Raw genomic sequence first — 14,075 nt, 5'->3', positions numbered from 1 at the left:
AAAAAAGAAAACCATAAGTCAGAAAGAGTCATGTACCACAATGTTCATTGCAGCTCTGTTTACAATAGCCAGGACATGGACCCAACCTAAATGTCCATCAACAGATGAATGGATAAAGAAGATGTGGCACATATATACAATGGAATATTACTCAGCCATAAAAAGGAACGAAAGTGAGTTATCTGTAATGAGGTGGATGGACCGAGAGTCCGTCATGCAGAGTGAAGTAAGTCAGAAACAGAAAAACAAATACTGTATGCTAACACATATATATGGAATTGAAAAAAAAAAGAAAATGGTTCTGAAGAACCTAGGGGCAGGACAGGAATAAAGACGAAGATGTAGAGAATGGACTTGAGGACACGGGGAGGGGGGAGGGGAAGCTGGGACGAAGTGAGAGAGCAGCACTGATATATACACTACCAAATGTAAAATGGATGGTTAGTGGGAAGCTGCTGCATAGCAAAGGGAGATCAGCTCGATGCTTTGTGCCCACGTAGAGGGGTGGGATAGGGTAGGTGGGAGGGGAGAGGGATATATGTATGCATTTGGCTGATTCACTTTGTTGTACAACAGAAACTAACACAACTTTGTAAAGCAATTATACTCCAAAACAGATATTAAAAGAAAAAACAATGAAAGAATATGGTCCCTCTTGGTAAATGTTCCACATGCGTTTAAAAGAACACATATTCTGCATTGTTGGCTGGGGAGCTCTATAAACATCAATTAGATCAATTTGTTTGGTAATACTTTGTGAATCTCCTACATCCTTATTGATTTTCTTTCTTATTGTCCCATCTGTTATTGAGATAGCGTGTTTCAATCTCTGAGTTAGATATGGGTTTTCGCATCACCTATTTTGCATCTCTCTTATTAGGCATATAAGTATTTGGAACTGTTAGGTCTTCTTGATGAACTGATTCCCTTTGCATCAGGAACTCTCCGTCACTGGTGCTTGCTCTCCAGACCTTGTGCCAGGAATTAATCCATCTGTTCTTTCCCAGAGGTCCTTCCTCGGGCCTGTGGTAGGTTTCTCCCCTGTGTGTGCGAGTCGGTGCTCAGGCGGAAACTCAAGGTACTTTCTACAAACCTCTGGAGCTCCCTCTCTCTCTCTAGTTCTCTCCTCTCTCTTCCTAGGTTTTCTGTCCCGAGAATTTCAGCACCTTTGCCTTTCCAAACTCTAGTTTCTGGTTTCTCAACTCTGTGAAATTGCTGGGCGAGGATGATGTTAGTGGCTGCTGAGAAAAGGAAATCTGAAACACCAAATACTGGGGAAGCTAAGTGAGGTGTTGCTTAGCAACTCTTAATAGGAAACAATTTAAACTCGGGATGTATTTTTTTCCTGAGAACTTGCTGCTCCAGCCTGGAGTCTAGAATTCACTCCCCTTCACGTCAGCAGCTCCCCGGCACTCACACACACTGTCCGAACAGGACAATCACAGGTTATATTATTCACCAGTTCCCGTAAGTATGTTTCTTTGGATATAACAACAGCATCCAAGATCCAAGGCCAAAGTAGCTGGAATTCTATGACAAACACAGCGTTTTATCAAATCATTTGGCAAATACGAGGGACATGAAGCAGGAAGCCCTAAGATAATCACCATCAAAAATGTCTCCATTTAAACAGAGTTAGTAACAGATGTTTTGGAAGCCTACAGAACATTTTTCCTCCCTTGTAAAGTTCCAGCTCTTTCAGGAAAACACTACAAACTCCAGATTACTGTCATGATTCCTTCTTCTGACCACACACTGACTTCCCCAGAGGCCCTGATTGCTGCACACACAGGACCAGCTTCCTTATGATGGTGGCCACCCCCTAGGACACGAGTGCCTTACTGGAAGAGCCAGTATCCCAGGAAATGGTCCTTTGAGCCTAAGGGGTTTTTCCTACAGGGAAGAAAGGGACTGATTACTGGTACACAGATGCTAAGACAGACCCAGATGAGAAAACCAGCAGAAAGAAGTGTAATTACAGGGAATCTGTTAATAAGGGAGTTATGTTCATTTCAGTATGAAAGCAATCATTGATTTCCAAACAGTAATGCTGACTAATATGGGCACACAGACATTTGTTCCTTGGGCCGAAATGTCCCGTTTCTCTTACTGACTCGTCTGATGAATGAAAATACCTCCAACTGGGAAAATCACTAGCAATTCAGAACAGTGATGTGATCAATTTTTTGGCATCTCTGAAGCAACAGCTCCCACCCCATGAAGTTTTTCCAAACAACATGTAACAGACAGAACAATGCAGAATTCTCCAGTGTGCCCCCTTCCTCGTCACATAATAATCTGTCATTTGCTGAGGCACCACAGGAAACACCCCACAGTCACCAATGACGAGGCACAGAGGAAGATGACGTGTGATGATCACGCATGGTGCCAGAATGTCATGTTCAAATTCTGGCTCTCTTCCTAATTGTGTGACTTTGGGAAAGTTGCTTAACCTCTCTGGGTTTCAGTTTTCTCATCTTCAAGTTGCACGTAATAATAGTAGTGACGTCGCAGGGTTGTACAGATCAGGAAGGCATGTATGTAAAGTAATTGAACGGTGCCTGGAGCAAGGAAGAACCAGGACCGCGGAAGGGTCTTCTATCCTGACCGCGGAGGAGGGGACCAGCAGACAGATATGTTATGCGTGCACTCGTTCAATTAGTTCCTCAAGTATTTGCGTTGTGATCCCCATGCACGTGACACTGTGCTGCACACTGGGAACAGAGCAGCAAACAAAAATGCCTCCGAGGCCACCCCGCCTTTAAAATGTATGTTGATGTGGGCATGGGGTGGAGGGAGGACCGCAAAAGCTCAGAGGCGAGAACGGCCGCATCCCTTCCATTGCCAGAAAACAGCTTGATGGAGATGCCAATCTTAAGTACCAGGGCTTATGCTCCTCTAAAGAAAAGCACGGGAGGAGAGAAAAGAAGAGGAAGCACGGAGATTGTTCCAGAAACAGCAGCAGACTTGTCTCTTCAAGCAAGGCCAGGGCTGGGAAGCCCCGGTGAGGGTGGTGATAAATCCCCAGTTCACTGCACAGCCTGTGTGGTTTTCACAACACTCCGGCTGGGAAGGAACGGTAGAGAGAATACAGCAATGCCACCTCCGTGCTCAACAGCCAGAAATATGTAGGGATCTCAAAATAACTTCACTTGGGGCTGTGTCCAGCTGTGCTGCACTTCCTTAAAATTCACATTTCATCAGTACATTTCTTGCCATTATTTAAAAAAAAAAAAAGAGGTTTAGAAAATCCCTACATCTTTGTTGTTAAATGAAATAATTTTTATATTACTTTTAACTTTTCTCAGATATGTTCTTCTTCATATTAAGTCCAAAATGTCCCTTAAGAAATCAACCTTGGTGCACAAAAGCATACAGAGATGGCTTTCTTGGATACTTAGGAACAGGCTGGATTTCTCCTCTCACTCATATGCTACTAGGTTCTTCCAGGAGTAAATACATTCTTTAATAGCTCTCCAAGTGACTGCACCTGAAAACTGACTCTGTGCCATTTCAAAACCTATGAGAGGCCTTGCTTTTCTTTCATTCTCACCCATTTTCAATTAAAAAAAGATGTTTGAACACTGACGTCCTGTTTTTGTAGGAAAACATACACAGGTACATGGTGAATGTCTGGCATCCTTTCAGGTAATAGGGCAAAGAAAGTCTCTTCTTCCTGGAGCAAAATGTTAGCCTTTCACATTGGTAATTTAACAGATCTATACAGTAACTGCAGCCTGGTCTCCCTGCCAAGGCGGAAATGGGGTTGTCAGAAATGGAAGTTTTTATTTAACTCTGGTCAATGGGCTCTTAATACAAGGGAAGCAGAACTCTGGAATCAAATGCAAATACGACTCACTCGCTGGTCCTCACTTGGCCAACCCAGTGGCTACAGGCTAACATCAGCCATCGCAGGCGACCGCCTTCCTGCCCTGCCACCTTCTCAACGTCTTCTCTTCTCAGAGGGAAGGACCTAAGTCAGGGGTTTTCAGCTGAGATGGAATGGATTTGTCTTGATAGAGAGTCATAAATTAAAACATCACCTAAATGTCTAGGCTGCACTAAGTAAACCAAAGACATTACAAAACTGTATCAGGCAAGAAAAGTGTCATCATGTCACTCAGGTAGAAACCCCAAAGAAGCACCTTCATTATTCAGACTGGCAGAGTAAACCAACCTAACGTGCAAACATTCGTTTATGATGCTGTGCTTGTTTACAAGGCAATGTGATCAATCACCAGCTTATTTTCTCTTTCTGTTCTGTTTATTCCAGCAGGCTATTCACACACAAGAATGTTTCTAATTCCCAGACACTGGTTTGAAAATGGGTCAAAAATCTCCACAGCATACATTTAATCCCAAGGTGGATTTGTGGTTTAAGCGAAGGTCGACATCAAGAGCAGCTGTCAGCTATCGAAGAGGGGGAAGTAAATATCAGAGCCGCAGAGGCCCCGAGATGGGACTGGCTTCCTGCAACAGGAGACCATCCTCTTAGGGAACAGTGTCTTCCCGTGAAGTAACATCTGTCATGAGTTGAATGGTGTCCCCCCCACAAAGATGTGTTCAAATCCTAACTCCCAGTACCTGTGATGTGACCTTACTTAAAACCAGAGCCTTTGCAAACATGGTCAAGTTAAGAAGAAATCATTGGGGTTCCCTAAGTCCAGTCTGATGGGTGTCCTTATAAGAAGCGAAGAGACACGGGGAGAAAAGTGCCACGTGATGACGGACGTTGCAGAGGTGTGTCTACAATCCACGGAACACAAGGTTACCAGCAGCCACATGAGGCTGGAAGAGGCAGGGAAGGATCCTGCCCTGGCGCCTTCAGGGGGAGCGTGGCCCTGCCCACATCGTGATTTCAGACGTCGGGCTCCAGAGCTGGGAGACACTATTTGTGAACCTCCATTAAGCCTCTTTCAACAGGACTTACCTATCAGGAAGGCCCTGTGCTCCAGAGGCCCTCAGACAGGAAGTACTGTCATGTCGTGTGGTGGCCCGGGCACGTGCAGAAGAGGGGACTGTGGGCCCCAGACACAGTGCCGCTGGTGTCTTTAAAAAAATGAAATAAAAAAAAAAAAAAATGAAATAAAAATTATCCCCTTTCCGTTACCTAACAGAACAGAGGAAGCAGACACCTTGAATCCTCCTCTGCCGAGTTCAAAATTGTTCAAGTATTTTCAGACATTCAGAAAAAGAAGATACGGTGCATCGACAGCCCCTCTACCATGTGAGCAATGGGGAGCTCGCCACAGCACACGGAGGGCATTTCAGCAGATCAGCCTGAGCCAGAAGCAGGCAGAGAATTTCCCTGCAAAATGCAGACGCTGCCACTGTAACAGCTGGAGCCCCAAACTCTGCAATTTACCACCCGGCTTCCCTCTGAATGTTTGGAACCATCAACAGAATATCATTTTTAAATACTTTTTGTCCAGGAGGCAGCTGTGTGGAACAAATGTCAGCTGGGTTGGGGTGCTGGTGGCAGAGGGTAGGAGGGGACTCCAAGCTGGGGGCGACTTGAGCCGAATTAAGATGAGAGGCCTCCACACGCAGTCAGGGCTGTGAGGGCAAAGCCACTGAAGTTCCGTCCTCCGTGTTTTCCTTATTTCCCCAGGGACCCCTTCCAAACCACGCTGGTGACCAATCTCAAACCTGCCACCCTTTCCCCTGAGGGTACTTTCTCCAGGATACACGCTGTGAAATCACTCATCTTTGCCTGATCAAAACGGAACCATCACTCTTAAGCCGTGCCCTGGCAACTCTACAATTCCACTTACTGAGGCTTTGAGAACTGGGTCTAAGTTTAAAAGACAACCAGGGCGAGCACCTCAAAATACAGCGTTTCTCAGATTCAGCACTCCAGGCGCCCGGGGATGGATAATTCTTGGTGATGTGGCTGACCTGTGCATTGCAGGGCGTTTGTGGCATGTAGAGCAGCATCTACGGCCTCTACTCACTAGATGACCCCCAACCAGGCTGTGACAATCAAAGACGTTTCCAGACAGGGACGAACGGCCCCTGGGGGTGAAATCACTCCCTCTTGAGAACCACGGTATCATGGACCACAGTGGCCTCTGGAGTCAGAGCCCTGAGTTCAAATCTCCTGTTCTGCTCACCTGCAGCCCGGCCGGGAGCAAGGTGCCACCCGTGTGGAAGCCTGGGCCCCTTGGGGAGCCTGGGTACCATGACGCCCACCCCACGGAGCTACACAAGGATTGGATGGGTTTGTGTAAGGGAAGCACCCAGAACAGGGGTGGCACCGTCCAGACGACGCCCGTGCCGGCCGTTTCTATTCTGGGTTCTGCACTGGAGCTGTTGACGGGCCGAGATCTACACTCGACCCACCTGTACAGGGAAGAACCAGCCTCACCCAGAGGCAGCTCTGCCTTTGCCCTGGGCTCCTGGGAGGGCAGCTCCAGGCCCCAGGAATGCCCCGCCTGAGAGGACTCTGTTTGCCTGGGGGCTTTGGCCAGCAGACCGTCCGAATGCGATTCACGAAGGATGCTCAGGGCCACGCGGTGTCAGCTCTGTCCACAGAGAGGCTGAGACCGACAGCCACACAGGCGGCACGTGAGGAGTCCCAGTCAAAAGCCCGGACACACAGGGCTCTGTGAACCCTCGCAGGCAGGCAGTATTCCCCATGCACCGCGCTACATGTTGCAGCCAGGAGGGAACAATGGAGGCTTTAGAACTGGCAGTTCTCCTGCACACTCCCCTTGGCTGATGCTAATCTGTATTCTTTCTCTGTAAGAGACCACAACCATGAGTATTACAGCTTTCAGTGAGTTCTGAGTCCTTCTAGCAAGTGATTAAGCCTCGGGGTGGCCTTGGGACCCCCGAACCTGCCCTTGGCGTCAGCGGTGAGGGGCCCTGTGTGGACCGTCCCCGTCAGTGCAGCAGGTGATCTCCTGCATCCCCTCACAACGGTACTGTTCACGGAAACACCTTCTAGTGGGAACCATTCCTTGAGCTCACTTCCTCAAGCGCACTGAGCCTATTCTAACACTTCTGGAAGGTCAGCGTTCAGTGAGGGGCCTGCATCTGTGGTGCTGATACCAAAAGACGCCAGAGAGTAAACCTGGGGTCAATCTGGCAGAATGACTACATTTCAAGTCCCCTGCTGAAGGGGCAGGAGTAGCCGGGAGTGCTGGGCTGGATTTCAAGTTCCAGGGGAGGCACAGGGCCCAAAGTGCCCCTCTTCCGGCAAGAGGTGTGAGCAGCCCTCCAGCGTGAGGCGTGCACCCTGGCCAAGCCCCCGGCTTAGAAACAGTGGCCAGGAATAGCCGCCACCGCCGAGCCCGGCTGTGGCCTTTTCTGGGCACCAAGCACACACAGCTGTGCTCCTAGACGCCTGCCCAGGCCACCTGCCACATCAACAGGGCTGAGGCTGCACGCAGGAGCTCTCTCTGCCCAGGGCCCCGGTGGCATGAGGGTTAGGGTGGGATCACGGGTCAGGGGGTGAAGATTCCCAGTTCAACTTAAAGTCAGAAACAACAACATCAAAGCTGATGCCAAGAAACTGAGCCAACCAACTCAACACCTGGGGAACCGATCTGGAAAAAACGAAAGCAAAATGACTGTGAGATAGGTATGTTTAAGATGCTTAGAGAGATCTTGTACAAGCGGGCAGATAGCAGCAATAAAACCAAGGTGTATGTTATAAAACCAGCAGATAAGTGAAAACGGAACAAGTGCATACACACGCACACACAAATCCAACAACAACAAAGCTGAAAGTGAAAAACTACAGTCATCCACTAAGGAAAGCACTGCACAAGCAGCTCTGGGTGCTCCTACCGGCAGAGAATGCTCAGAGATGCGAAGACACAGCAGCCGATGATGGTCAAATCCACCCCCCGACCCCGGAAGGAGTTTATATTCTTGCAGGGGAGACAGTTGATTAACAAAGAGAGGGGTATGTCACGTGCTCTGAGGTGCTGTAGATCATCACGAGTGCTACAGAACAACAAGAAAGATGGGGGGTGGCCCGGTGGGGTGGCAGCTGGACCCCTGGGGAGGCCGCTCTGGGAAGGGGCCCGATGAGGTTAGTGAAAGTAACATTAGAGCTTTCACTGAACGTGACAAACTGATTCCGTAATTCACACGGAAAAGGAAGCTCAGAGAATTCTGAACAAAAGGAAACTGCCGTTCCAGGTAGTAAGGCTTCTTCTAAAACTGTTTTGTTAAAACAAGGTGGCACTGGTGCTAGGAGAGGCCACTGGGTCCACACCACAGAAAGCAAATGATGCTCTGAACCGGTTTTGTTTCTGTCCACGTGCACTGGTGTGAAGGCGGAGGGACCTCGGACCACACGTGCCGTGCCGTCGATGGCAGCTGGGTGAGGGCGTGTGAAGGACAAAGGGGGGAGCGGGGGCGGGGAAGGAGCTGGCCGGAGCGTGGAGGCAGGGGTGGGGGGGGGGTGTCCAGCCCTGCAAGAGGCTTGAACGGGGTCGTGAGGCGCAGACGGCCAGGGGAGCTTCCCTGAGCACTGGGGCCTCTTCGGGGAGCTGCAGGAGAGGAAAGGCACTGTTTCCACCTGTGCTCACCATCACAGCACCCTTTAGAGCCAGAGGGACCAACCTGAGTTCACTTCGTCCAGCCTCTTCCTTTGCAGAAGAAACCGAGGCCCGAAGAGCATGATGGTTTGGCTGAGGTCATGGGACAGAATTCTCTGGAAACCTCATGCTTGGGCTCACCCAGCGCTCTCTTGGCTCAGGCACGTCAACCCTTTTGTGCGTTCCCATCTGGAACCTCTCTTCTCCGTTGGCCTCCACAGCAATTCACCCTCCCTGGTCCTCACCTCCTAATGACTTCTCCTCTATCCATCTGTGGTTCCCGTTCCTCTCCTACCCCGGGCTCTTGAGTCTCCACCAACTCAGGGACAGCCCTCCTGGTGCTCAGTTTCGTCTCTCCCTGGAGGGCGACAGAACCCCTTGGCTTCCATCACAAACTTGAAGCTAGCAACTAGCACACCCCCATCTGCAGCCCACACCTGCGCCCTGGACGACCCAGCACCTGATCAAGCAGTCAGCAGGCTACAGCCTTGTGGCAGCAGTACACGGGAAAAGCCCATTAGCCTACATTCTCCTAAAGACCTAACATCCTCCAGACATAGCCATTTCCTAAGTCAAGAGCCTCCCCCATTTCAACATGAAGAACTATGGGTCTCCCTATTGCTACGATGTTATCACGTTGATACAAAATCAGTATCACAGCCATCTGTCTGTAAGAAGGGAGATCCAGTCACTGAGAAAGAGTTCAAGGGCAATGACCAGTCTTTGAGACTTAGAGGCACAAAGTGAGGCTCCAGTCCCAGAGGGATTCCAGAATAATGGGAAACTCAGGGGTTAGAGGAGAACGGAGCTACCAAGACCAAGTGGTGAGAGGTGTAAACGCAGACTTCGCCATCAGAAGAAACACGTGACCATGTGAGCCCAAGCAGCACCCCAATGGCCAGCAGGTCTGAGGAGCTAAAACGGGTGCTGAGTGACTTCACCATGGGGACATCCCTGAGACAGCTGTTTCAGAAGACTTCCTTCTCAGCTACTGGTCTCCTGTTTACAGTTTAGGGCCAAGTTGACAGAACTTGGTATGTTACAGATCAAAGCACAGAAAAACAAACACAAAGAGCATTTCAACAGCTTACCTGGTCCCAGGGAGAGACGGTGCCTCCAAAACACATGAACAAGTAGCCCATGGCCACGAGACAAATCCATATCACCAAAGAGAAAAGGCGGAGCAGCTTCTTAAACACTGACTCGATGCAGACGAGGATGAAGATAGCAAAGAAAATCGCCAGGGCAGTTGGAACTGTTATTAAAAATGCCACGTGGTCTTCAACTTCCTAAGGAGAGAAAAAAAATATTGCAAAGGTACAATTTAGAAAACCCGTGGTACCCATGACTTGTTATCAGAATGTTATCAATGTTAATCAGTGTCGAAATATATCAGGTTTTAAAAGTGATTTCAGAAGTAAAACAGTTTGAACTTGTGAAAATTTAAGTTTCTTATTAAATAACCATGTTCTTCTATATAAATAACCCAGTATTGGATATTTAAATAATGCAAAACAGGGATGGCATCAAATTCAAATTTTCCCTGGTAAATGGAGAAATGGATTTCATTCAAAAGTGAATGCAAGAACACAGAAGGTACAGATAAAATAAGACAACCAACTTCACTGCCTGCACCAGAGGATCAGAAATACCCCAACTGTAGGAAATTAAGGCCTCCAAATGGATTTGAAATGTTTTATTTAAAAAAAAAAACCTAAAAACTATCTCAGGCTCTCAAGGGAGAAGTTTTTCTTTTAATGCACAGCAATTAATGTTTTAACGGGAACATAGGTTAATAGAAAAGGGTCTAGAAGATGAGAGAGCGGGAAATACTTAGAAGAATGTGTCAGTTTGCTAGTTTCCTTCCCCACCTCTCTTGGGCTCCAGTAGCAAAAAGAAAATGGACATTTATTATTGGCCTCTTACTAATGCATTTTTTAAAAATCCACATTTGCACACTAATACTCATTTTCTATTTATCTCTTTCTAGTTACACACCCCCTAAAAGGCACACTATTACAATTCTATACAATTTCACACAATGTAATAGACATCATACTTCCTTTGATTATCCAAGCCTGGATTTAGGCTTGAGCTTCTCCAAACATTATGCTGGAACCTTGCTCTGAACAGCACACACTATGGGATGGAACACAGTTTAAGATCTTTAATCCTCACCCAATATATTTAGTTGGTGAAATACTCAAAGGAGTTTCAATCAAAAACCCATATGGCCGGGGCCCTAAGAACTTCCACTGAGGTTTTAGCATATTAAAAGTTACAGTACAATCTGGCACGTATGGGGCTGGTCTTTCAAATACCAGAGCCTGGGGAAGCCTTCACCTTTTCTGGTTGGTACAGGGTTCACCCCGTGCCACGAGCATCTCTAACTTCACCCTGGAGATGCCCCCCCCCCCCGTGCCCCCTTCAGATATCAGGCCACTAACCACAGGGAGAGCGGGAAGCAAAGCAGATCAGCCAAACCACCATACGGGGCCCAGGCTGACACCCAGCAGAAAGAAAAGGGACCCAGGCCCACCCTCAATGCCTTCATTCCCCTTTCCTCTCTCTCCCAATTACTTGCGTCAAGCGATACCCGGAAAAAAGGCAATCATAGCAAATACTCATGTCTATATTTTTGTGCTAAGCACGCAGGTACATTAAGCCCTTTAACACAACAGCCCTATGGGGGTGGTGGGCACTGGTGCCTGCACTGTTCTACAGCTGAGAAAACGCACGGAAACCTGAACGGAAAGACGGCGCCAGGGTCGTGGAGCTGATGGGGAGAGAGCCAGGGCTCCAGCCCAGGGAGCTGGGGGCGGTCTGTTCCTGCAGACCCTTGCAGCAGAGCTCTGCACCCTGCTTGTGCAGAGACGATACACTAGACCAGGTGCGGCCAGTCCTTGAGGGGCCAAAAGAATCTGTTTCCACAACAGCCAGGAAACAGAAGGATCCAAAGGGATGTTCTTATAACCTCCCGCCATTGCTATTTTTGGCCACGATTAAGTGCCTAATTGTACTCTTACCCTCAGACACATGTTCCAATCATTGCAAAAAGGTGTCAGGTATCCACCAGTGCTCTCCAGCACGCAGGCACCACGGGTCGAGGTACACAGGGACCCGACAGCCTGTCTTCTGAAGACATCAAATTTGAGACCACGATCGCTACACACATGGAGCCGTGAAAACCAATTTTATTTTAAACCTTCCCAAATGAAGTTAACTGAGCTGCGGACAGAAAGCTAACCAGTAAATAACCAGGACAGCTGTTTTCCTGGTGTGGCTTTTCACTTATTTCATTAACCCAGTAGGGCAGAAACAATCATTGACTTTATTGGCTCTGATTTCTCCAGAAAGACTGAAAATGGTGTGAAAATATGCGTGACTGTCTAGTGAAAATTAGTAGCTAAAGGAACAGAAAGTCTGTGATTGTGAGTCCTTCCAGGAAGAGGGGGACAAAGTACACTACCTGTAGGAGCTTTTTCTGTGCTTCTCCTTTTAAAAGATCCAACGGTAATCCAGTCGAAGACCCAATGCCTTATTGAGCTGGGTACATTATGTAGTAAGACTTGATACACGGGTTTTGGTTTTAAATATTGCAGTCTCTATGTCACTTTTTTCTTTTTTTTTTAACTATCAGCGTCTTGATCACTGAGAAGTGACTAGTCTGGGCCGCAGGTGACCTCTTCACTGGGCACAGAGGACACAGAGCCTGGGTCCCCTAATATTTTTACGGGCCCACAGAAATGTTTTAATTTCTTTCAAAATCAGAACAATGACAACCAAAAAACCCAAGATTCTAAGCTCAGAGGTTACATACGTCTCCATGCTAACACAGCATAAACTCTGATTGTGAATATACCTGTAGGGAGGAGGGGGCGGACAAAGGCCCTCAGTCCCTCCGTTGTAATCTGATCTGAGGGGGCTGGCGCCCCCGCTCACCAGATGTGCGGCATTCCCTGGTCCATCCCACACACCAGAGAAGGACCCCCAGCTCCAAGCAGTGTCCCCAGCCTCGGTTGAGGGGACCAGATTCCCAGATGGCCAACGGCTTAAGACGGTCAGCCACTGCTCATGAGGCCAGTGGCCCTGACCATTGCAAAACCTGAGCCCACTGAAGAATCTGGGCTCTTCCAGAAAGAGAACAGCCACCAATTTATTCTGCATTCTCCTTTTGAAGTCTAACTCCAAACATCTTAATATGGACTTCTCCACTAAATAGAATCTTTTATAAGGTTGTCAAGGAAAAAAACAGTACAGTATTCATTAAGAATGTGTAAGTTTATAAACCACATTCTTTCCTAGCCCTGCGTCTGAATCATGCGTTTTTCTTAAGGCTAATAAGTAAATGAAACAGCGGAACGCCCTCAGACCTTGAATTACACGGGCCTCCACGGTCCTTTATTCCGGCCCCAGTGGACAGGAAAATGAATGAAGCCACTACAGCTCCCCCGTGGCTGCTTCCTTAGGAGCTAGTTGAGTTTTCAAAATTCAGAGTATAAAACAAATAGAGTAGCTCAAAATAAAGTGAACAAAAACAGCGAAAACACTGTCAATCTAAATTAAATATGTTTATATATCCTCACCCCTCCTCCCTTCGTGGAAAAAAAAATTTACCATGTTATGTAAACTAAATGAAATGTACTAAAATGTCTTTATTAGTACTAAAACATGTGAAAATGCCTTTAAGACATGTCTTTAAAAAGATTTTTTAAATTTACCATACAATGCAAAATAAATAAAATGTGCTAAAATGCCTTTAAAAGAGAGATCTTGAGCATGGTATTACCTACTCTCATGATAATGGGCTCCTATCTCTCCTGGACCATTTCATCCTTTCCTGTTCAATGCATTTTGGGGTAATTTGGGATCGCTTCTAATTGCCAAGCCTATTAAACACCCATTGTTTTTATTTATTATGTGACAACTGCTTTGTTTCTTGGAGGCTTTTCCATGGAGCAACAGATTATCTGTATGTTCATTCTTTTCCACGTGTATTTTTCATTTTTTGTTAAACAGTACTGTTCTTTTAGATGGTAAAGGACAGTCTAATGTAAAATACTTCTTTTCTATAAAAAGGATATTTTAGTGAAGTGCTTTGAAGTCCGAGAGACTGAAGGTAGAAACCAATTTCCATCACTAACTGCAACTTGGAGTAAGCACTGGGCCTCCCTAAGTCCCTGTTTCTTCACATGAACAGAAATACAGACACTGCATGGCTGGCGGGGTTGAGTACATCACTGGTGCACCATAAATGAGATTACTACTGTGGTGACCATCACTCCCTCTTTCCTGCACATCTGAGTACTTTCCACCAATGCTAGTCTGACTATTCCTTATTGAAATGATGCCAATTTTCCATTCTAAATGATTATATATTTGATTACCACAAATTAATCTGAAGGGTTGTCACTGGGCAAAAAGAAATCAGCCTTTAGCTATGCTACACATTTGCCTTTAAGTATATGTGTCATGTCATATATATGTGTGTGTTGTGTGTGTGTGATACGTAACAGAAAATAT

General features: G+C 47.0%; 1 protein-coding gene across 4 annotated transcripts in view; it reads right to left on the bottom strand.

Moving 5' to 3' along the window:
• ADCY2 (adenylate cyclase 2) overlaps positions 1 to 14,075 on the bottom strand; it is a 430,270-nt gene that overhangs the window by 400,941 nt on the left and 15,254 nt on the right. For all 4 annotated transcript variants that reach the window (XM_059916085.1, XM_059916083.1, XM_059916084.1 and 1 more), the window contains exon 2: positions 9,644 to 9,841. In XM_059916085.1, the coding sequence (XP_059772068.1) occupies positions 9,644 to 9,841 (198 nt within the window). The remainder of the gene's footprint in view (positions 1 to 9,643; positions 9,842 to 14,075) is intronic.

Source organism: Balaenoptera ricei, chromosome 3 (assembly GCF_028023285.1).
Source record: "Balaenoptera ricei isolate mBalRic1 chromosome 3, mBalRic1.hap2, whole genome shotgun sequence".
NCBI lineage: Eukaryota > Metazoa > Chordata > Mammalia > Artiodactyla > Balaenopteridae > Balaenoptera > Balaenoptera ricei.
Note: the sequence above shows the minus strand (reverse complement) of the source record. Positions and strands in the feature narration are given on the sequence as shown.